This window comes from Varanus komodoensis, unplaced genomic scaffold, assembly GCF_004798865.1.
Source record: "Varanus komodoensis strain SLA01 unplaced genomic scaffold, ASM479886v1 scaffold2, whole genome shotgun sequence".
NCBI classification, from domain to species: domain Eukaryota; kingdom Metazoa; phylum Chordata; class Lepidosauria; order Squamata; family Varanidae; genus Varanus; species Varanus komodoensis.
In genome coordinates, this window is record NW_025335568.1 from 25,063,199 (window position 1) to 25,072,231 (window position 9,033).

The 9,033-nt window shown below is 37.9% G+C and overlaps 1 protein-coding gene across 8 annotated transcripts in view; it reads right to left on the reverse strand.

Annotated features, from left to right (window-relative positions):
• Positions 1 to 941: 941 nt before the first annotated feature.
• CAMK2D (calcium/calmodulin dependent protein kinase II delta) overlaps positions 942 to 9,033 on the reverse strand; it is a 147,380-nt gene continuing 139,288 nt past the window's right edge. For all 8 annotated transcript variants that reach the window (XM_044429102.1, XM_044429106.1, XM_044429104.1 and 5 more), the window contains 2 exons: positions 5,874 to 6,102; positions 942 to 2,918 (listed from right to left, as the gene is read on the reverse strand). In XM_044429102.1, the coding sequence (XP_044285037.1) occupies positions 2,915 to 2,918; positions 5,874 to 6,102 (233 nt within the window). In that variant the 3' untranslated portion in view covers positions 942 to 2,914. The remainder of the gene's footprint in view (positions 2,919 to 5,873; positions 6,103 to 9,033) is intronic.

Here is a 9,033-nt window from a genome sequence, read left to right on the forward strand (position 1 = left end):
ATATCTCATTAGCTTGTATGGTGGGTTAAAAATGCAAACAACACTGTATGAACTAATCTAATGAACATTTCCAAAAGAACCCCTGGAGTAGCAAGTAAGTGTCCACTAGATGGCAACATACTGAAAATTTTAGTTAGCTGATATCAATGCTGCTCTTTTTTTGGCTATCTCAAATGAAAAAAAAAAACCCAATACCATATAGGGTATTGATTCTCTTCTCCAAATTAAAAGTACTAATTTCATAGAGTACATTTCAGGAATTCCATGGGATCAGTTTTGCTGAACACATGTAAATCCAGTGAATAATTGTATTCTCTTCTTTGCCATACAACTCTGCTGGAAAACAGGTAACTTTAAAAAGCTGAGCCTTATAAATGCCAGTACTTGGAAGATGGAGAGAATGAATTCTGCTATATTGGCTGGAAATAATGGGAGTTGCAGTCCAATGCATCTGGAGAGCACCAGTCTGGGGAAGGCTGGTATAGACAAACATGATAGTTGTCTTTAATGGGTAATCTAACAAGAACAACCCATGACTACAGCAGCTGATGTAATGTGGACTCTCTTTATGAATGACTGCTACCAAGAGACAGAACCTAGAATTGGGCTGTACTTATAGTGACATGCTTCTTTCTTAACAGTTGGAGTTGTCAATGACAGGCATCAGATCTTTCTCAACCCAGTGTGGTTCACATGGTAGTGAATGGTCGCCATTTGTTTCGTTGGAACAAAGTAAAGTACTGAATCTGGGGATAACAGTGCTTAGCCCACACTGACAAAGTTTTCAGCCTGAGATACAAGCCGCTCCCCATATCCATGCAACCTCTTGTAATAAATGAGAATTTTGCTAGTAAATTATGAACAGTTACAGAAGTGATGGTGAGTGTTGTTAGGTTAAAAATCACACCACATTCTCAAATTAAAACACCAAATGCCAAGTATCAGCAGAAATCACAAATTTATTAATTTTTAAATATATCCGTCAGTTCTTTACCATTATGGCAAGAAATATATATATATACACACACATACTGTGTCCCATGGTAAACTGCAGTGTTTTGAAATGACAACAGATTAGGTGTATAATTCAGGTGGAGTGCAGAGAACTAACTCACAATATTTCTCACATCTCAGAGTGGAAGACAGACTTGACCTAGAATAATATGGCAACACTACATGCGATGGTAATAGGTGTAAAAAAGACAGAAATGAAAGAAAAATCCTGCATCTAACCTTGTTAAATGTAAATACACTTATACCACCTAAAGCCGCTTTGCAGAAGACATTATTTAAAAAAAAATGCATGCTGTCATTGCCTTTTTTACAGAACCCAATGGCAGGTTAATATGCCTCAAGATATTTACTGTAGATGCTTGCTATATATATATTGCTGTGGGTTGAATGTATATATTAATCACCAAAGAAACTTAAATTTCTTTATCATATGTTTACTAGGAACAACATCAATGTAGAAAGAATAAGATCCACTTTTGATTAGTAATCAGTACAGACAAGTGAAAGTTATACAAAGTGGGACATTTTTCCCTTTCTCTGCTTTAAAAATTTCATGATGCTGCAAGTTGTAAATTTTGTTTACTAAAAAGAACATTGATCAAATATCATGCGCTATACAGTGTTACAGAAAACTGATAGTCTCACTGTTAATGAAAGAGAATAATAATAAAAAAATTAAAAAGCAAATTAATTTTCCTTATTTTTAAAGGAGAAGGACAATGTGCTTGCAGGATATGATTTCTTATCTATACAACACAAACAATTGAGCATCAGCTGAACTATCTGTTCTAAACTGATGCTGAACATATTCCTGCTTGTTTTGCAGGTGGATGTGTAGCAACAGGAATTAATGAAGATGCAATAATTGCTTTATTCCACTTCTTTCAAGGCTCTTGATAAGCCATGAGAACATGGATAAAATTATTATGGTAACAGCATGATAGTATTATTAGAAAACACCCTTTCCTGGTAGGTTTTTTTAGGTAATAAATTCCTACAAAGAAAATGTAGACAAGTAAATTTCTGTTACTAAGTTTTTAAGGCCTAATTGTCCTAAATTACCACACATCGTAACTATAGCATCAGTTAAAAAAACCTCTATGACTTGCTTTAATAAATGTACTGTACATCCTTAAAATGATAAAAAAAATATTTTATCCTTTAACCACCTATAACTGTCTTATCTTTTCATTGCTTGGCTCATGACAAACTAGAAAGACTACTTCAAAATATCTTTTTTCCCCTGTATAGTTAGAACAAAGCTAAAGAAATGATTTTTTTAAAAAGGCTCGCTAACCAGACAAGAACAGTGATAGATAATTTTACTGAGGTCAACTTGACAAACTGTATCATTCTTTTCCAGTTTATACACAGTGACTCATTACATAGCAAAGATGACTCTTTGTGACCCCAGGGCTACAGAAATGCTTTGGTCTACATCAATATTTCTACTCATTACAAAGCTGCTGTTCCTGGAAATTTCATTATTTCTACTATGACCAAAGCAATATTTCATACTTAAAAGCAAATGAGCTAGAAAGAAAATTATGAAAATTAAAATAAAGTTATTTTAAACTGCTATTTCTATATGTTGCAGTTGCAGAAGTTATTCATAATTTGGCATGAGAAGTATATTCTGCGTTTAGTCAGACGTATCAATTTTCCATCCTCTTATCCTGTACTTCCATATTCTGTTTGCATGGAACACCCCTTTCACTGAAGTGTAAACAAAAGGTACCAATGGAATATACAACAAAATGATGTATCATAAATGTATCACATGTAGAAACTTCACAGCTTCATGCATTCAAAGAACATGCATGAAGAGCGCAAAAGGATGGCCAAGATGGTAGCCAACCAAGTGCAGAGTGCGGAGGACACGACATGGCATCACTGACAATTAGCTAGAAACACAAAAAGAAAAAAGGACGGGGGGAGAGAAATCAACATCAGTTGTAGATAATTGCTAAGTATTTCCAAATACATTTTCTTAAACTGTTTAGAAATAATCAAACAAATCAAACAGTAACTGCAACTTTTTGATATTCAAGTTACAATATTCACTTAATTTTCACTCAAAATTGATACAAGTTGTACATGAGTGTTTTTTAGCAGTCAGATATGTAGTATATGTACGGTATATGCAGAACAGGGACTTGTTGAAACATAGCATAGGATGCATTCAGACAAACCAGTGATGTGGGAAAGCATGTTGACACCTGTTCATGTGCGTTTGTATGTTTGGCACAGTGACTGTTTATAGTCACACTCCATCATCGCAGAAACCAATGGCAAGGTCCTAACAAACCCATCCTCCAGCTGTGATGTCACGCCCCCTTCCCCCTCTGCATATTAATTTCAAGCACAGTGCCCAAATAGGCAAAAAATGATTGAGCCCAGTAGAACCTGAAGGAGCGCTTACATCCATATATGCCCGCCCGCCCCTTGAGATCTGCGGGAGAGGCCCTTCTCCGGGAACCCTCCATGAAAGAAATTAGGAGGGTGGGTACTCGGAGGAGGGCTTTCTCTGCGGTGGCGCCCAATCTATGGAATGCGCTCCCCAGAGAGGTCCGCCTGGCGCCATCGCTATTTGTTTTTCGGCGCCAGGCGAAGACCTTTTTATTTAAGCGTCATTTTAATTGTTAATAGTATGTGCTTATTTTATCTGGCCAGGGTGACTTATTTTATATTGTTACTTATTTTATATTGTTACTTCTTTATATTGTTATTTTTTGTATTTTAACTTTATGTTGTGAGCCGCCCCGAGGCTTCGGCAAATGGGGCGGCATAGAAATGTTTTAATAAATAAATAAATAAATAAATAAATAAATAAATAAAATAAACCATAGTTTGTAAGTCAGGAATGGATGTTAGGTTTGTATGTTCTTCCACCTCTTTGCTTCCTCCCTTCACACAACAGTTTTGTTGCATCCTTTGTGGTAACTTTAATTTTCTGTTACAGTTTACCAATCAGAATCTTAAACCACATTCCTGGTTAGTAAAGCAACTTTTTCCGACAATGTAATGTCGCAAATGAGCAGTGACAAAGGAGCAGATGAGCCCAATGCTCGTACCCAGCTTTTAAAGCTATGCTTTAGTACATCGGGTATACTACATCTAAACTAGTTCATTTGGTCTTCCATTTTTATATGTAATCAGACTCAACAAAAACTAGACTCAGAGTAGACCCAAGAACAAGTTGGAATAGGTTGTAAGACTGCTTCTCCTTACTTTAGTAAACTTTACTTTACTCCTTACTTTAGATTCACAGTAGAGAGTAAGACCTGTATCCGAAGAAGTCTGGCCAAATTCAGCCTTGTATTTCCATATGCATTTAATGCTTAGGCAGAAAGAAGAATCCAGAAGAGAGGGTTTTCAAATACATAGGTGTCCTCTCCTGCAGTAGATTTGTTCAGCTCAGAAGGTATTTGAGAGTTCTGTTATATTAAAACCATGACTCTTGCTTTGGTTTTATATGATGGAAAGAGCTAAGGAATATTTCTGTACCTCTTGAAGGACCATGGCTGTGCAATGGAAGTCCATGCCAGCAATACTCCTGTTAGTCACTCTCAATTTTGAACTTGCTCCAAATGCACCTATTTGGCAGTGCAGATGGAGAATGGCAAATGAACACTGTGTGTTTCCAGTATTCATCAGATTTCACTTGATGTAACTCTGATTTCCAGCCATTAATGCATACATACTCTGAATACAGTTACAGTTTACTTAGCAATCCTGCCTATAGTTTCCTGGCTTGCATACAGACAATCTGTGCTTGCCAAACACACAGGACAGAATCTCTAAGGTTCTATACTGAACCCCAAGAACAGATTTAAAACTCATCCAGAGCTGAAATCACTGCATATCTCCAATTTTCTTCTTTGGATACTGAAGCACCAAAGCTGCTTCCCTGTTCCTGGTATGCTTTGGCACTAATTGTGTGAAGGTTTGGTCTGAAGGCTAGACAGTTAATCACTCATTTAAGTAGACAGACACTGTGGAACAGATGGGTGCTACAGATTTTGATTCAGTCTGTTGACTCAATAAAGGGAGAATTTGTGGCTAACTTCCCCAGTCAAATTAATTAATATTAGAAATGTTTTTTTTTAATTTAAAACAGCCCAGTGGGTTCAGTTCTGCTCTTGAATTTGTGTATATTCATATCTTCAAATTCAAGTTCTCATGTTTTCAAAAGCTGATTTGACACATCTGTAAAAAATGATGAAATGTGCAGAGCAGTAATTTATTTTATTTTTTTGCTTGGTCGCATGTATTATGTTACAAATCCTCATTACTTGCTCTAGTAAATGACTTACTTGAAGCAAAACTGTATTGATATATCTTATGGTTATCTTCATTGACACTAAGGGACAGTGTCCTATTTGGCACTAGTATTAACATAATTTACATTGTTGTAGTGTAAACTACCTCTACTGCAAATACTATTGGCATTGCACTCGAGGTAACTTATGCTTGCACAATGTAATTGATGTTGGCACTAGCATAAGCTACCACCAGTGCAATGAAACAACTACAAATAGCATGCTCACTTCTAACTGTTCCCTTGTTTAACATTTGGGGCACAATCTTGTAGACAAGCAATGTACAAGCAAACAGATAATTATGATGAAAGAATGTGAGACTTGGAATAGAAAGATCCCTATTTAGATCCCCATTCTGGTACTATCAATGCAATTTCTACTGGAATGGATAAAGGGGACTGGTAGTGAGCAAAACAGAGCAGCTACAAGGGACAGACATGAAGAAATCATGGAATGAAGAATTAGACGTAGGCAGTAAAGAAAATTAAGAATTGGATGGGCTGGCAAGAACCCAAGCATGGTCATTTTTTTACTCACTTGACAGGTACTGTTGGTGATCCTGAACGGTGAAAGTGGACATTTTGCCACTTTCCATCACGACGGTGCCAAACTCGTGTTTCTTCTGACTGCATAGTCTTTGGCATCCCACTTCCGTCCATGTACTGAGTGAGCCGTATATATGCAATGCAGGCAGCATCATCACCCACAAGGTGGACATGAGGATTCAGGATAATGGTGTGAATCGGCTTGTTGCTCTTAGACAAAGCTAGGGAGGGAAATGGCACATTGCATAAAATTCACCAAAAGGATGTATTCCACAGAAATCACAGTATTTTAGAAGTTCCATGAAGTGCTTAACAGGAGCTTGAATTAATTATGTATATTATGTACATATTTCTTTGATTTATAACCCACCAAGGGAACTGATTGGAAAAACACATAACTTTATCTTGACTGTCCATTAATTAGTGGGTAATGGTATGGCAGATCTGTGTATGAGCAACAGAGGCAGGAACTAAAAAATCTCACCTTTGATCAAATTAGCACTAATCAATACCTGCTTTGTGATCAAGGAACTCACTGTAGAGATATCTTAAACATGTGGCACAAGAATTATCATGTGTCAAATAATGGGATTTATATAACACTTCAGAATGTTTGAAGTGCTTGATCATCCTTAGAACAACCTAGCAACTTCTTGGTTAGCTACTAGCTCTGCAGTCTGTACAAGCAGTTACACTCCCATTACCTGGCAAGGAGCCTAAGGGCCAACTTAGATGATGGGTTTAACACTGAATTCTTGGATGCATTTGACATGTCTGCTCTTTAAACATTTAAATAGTTAACAGATTAGGTGATAAGCAAGATTACTAGTTTAGGCTCAAAGCATGTTGAGAATTAAAGATGTCTGTTTTTGGTCTCTGCAACTGTTGCCATTTTTTTCTAGGGTTATCACCTTAACACTTGAGATGTGGAGAGAGGAGAGAAGCAGGCAATAAGGTAAAGTGATAGGAATTTGTAGTTTGCCCAACTTCAGTGATCCAAGCTTGGGCGAAAAGTTTTCCTGCTACACACAATGGGTTGACTCCAGATATGCAAGCATGGTTTTTTTTTTAAAGAACAGCAACACACTGGTCTTCTAAAACTGTTTTCAAAATGATTACACTGTTATTTATACTATTGTGGTTTAGATTTAGTTATCTAAAGAAGAGCCCTGTGTTATCACCAGCAGCCTGTTTGTCATATACAATTGAGGAAGATAAACTTCCTTAGCAAAATTGAAGCCTGTGCTCCTTAGACTTGCCTCAGCAGAGTTAGAACAAGCAGCCCTTACGAAGCCCTTACCGCTGTGTTTGTACAGACCAGTTTCACATGGTAAGCTGCGGCTAAAGGGCACTGAGATTCACTTAAGGCATGCAGCTGTGAGTTATTTCAAAAGTGATTTAAGAAGGAGCTATGGGAATTTTGGCATGAGTTTGTCTGAGCAAAGAAGCCTCTCCATCCCCCAAATCCAGCACTGGCTAGAAAAAAGGTATTTGAAAAAAAAATGACATGCATTGGCAAAGCGGACTTAACAGCTTCATATGAAAAGTACACATGTCAATTGCACTTTGAAACAGCAGGGTTCCTACACCCTCCCACTGCCACCCATAGGCTCAGGTTTACAGAAACCCTGTTCATGTGGAGGGCTAAATTAGACAGGGGAATGTAGGTCCATACAAGAGCCCTGGCCCTAGTCTCCCCACCAAAGCATTTGGTTAGACCTTCACAGGTTGAACACAAAGGTCTGAAGAACACAAAGTCTGTAAACACATTCATCTGCATGCAAGCTCCCGTCATCACAAACCCTAAGAAGGCCCACATCTCCCTTTCCAGTTTAGCCCTACATGGAGACCAGGACATGCCTGAATAGGGCTAAGGAATGTTTCATGTTCTATTTAACAGGGACAATATGTAAATTACTATTTTTAAATCAGCATAAGTATTTATTACTAGTATTACTGCATATTAATTTAGCAAATAGCTTTAAGGTATGTGCAGTTTCCATGGTTTATTTGGAGTGTGTTTAAGATGTGCTGTGTATAAGATTGTTTATATTTTGTTAAATTTAAAAGCTTCATGTGACTTCTGTGTGGCTATAACATTACCAAGAAAAATTACATAGACACTTGCAAGAGTGGATGATAGAGGCTTTGAAAGCAGTTCTTTAAAGGGAACTGTGCTCAGATCTGGGGAAAGAGAACACCAGCCTGAGGGAATTTTTCTGCAGGGAGACCTGGAATCTAGAGTGGGTGGCTGTGCAGAGGAGAAGCTGCTGCTGTTTCAGGCAAGCAGCAGAGCCAAGGGGGTTAGGCAGTAGTCTGACCAGAAGAGACTTCAGCAAGCCAGCCCTGATACTGGATCCGCATACAAAGAGCCAGAGGCCTCGGGAGTGGCTGAAGACAGAGGAAGACTGCCCATTTCTGGTTCCGAGAGACTGGCTGAGACTGGCCTAAGATAAGAGATTAGGCACATTGAATCTGGGTGGGAAAAACTATCAGGAACTTGTTAGCCAGAAAAAGCTTCTAATTAGGTACAGTTACCAACGATATTTAATTAATCCATGTTTAAACATTCCAGTTCTATACTTCATGTAACACTCTGTTCTCTGGTGAATAAAATCTTTCTCCAATAAGCAACCTTTTTAATAATTCATACCGCCTCTGGGTTTGGTGCCTGTCTCATGCCCAAGTCTTTTATATTGAGCTAGTAGGATTTTTAAAGTATTCTAAAATAACTGGTGGCAGTACAAAAGGGTCAAGTTATGAAACTCTGAGTTAGAGTGGCCAGAAAATAAAATGTAAGTATTTCTATAAGAAAGCAAAGAAATAGGATTGTTTTCCCCACAGGTCGTAGATGGTGGTGGTGAGAAATGCAAGTGAAGGGTAAGGATCCCTTGTACAGCTGTTGGCAGTGGGGGGAGCAAAAGCCTCCACATCTGGTGGTAAATCTGGGATAAATTTCCCAAAGGATCACTCCATATAGGAGGTGTTTTTAATTAAACTTACTGCCTTGTACAAGTCTCTACCTCTCTGTCTACTTCACAGAGTTGTTGGGAGGATGAAGCAGTATTACCCCATGCCCACCATCTTGAATAATGGGAGTGGAAGAGAGCTATTCAGATGTAGATATGTGGTGAAACAAGTATGCATAGGTG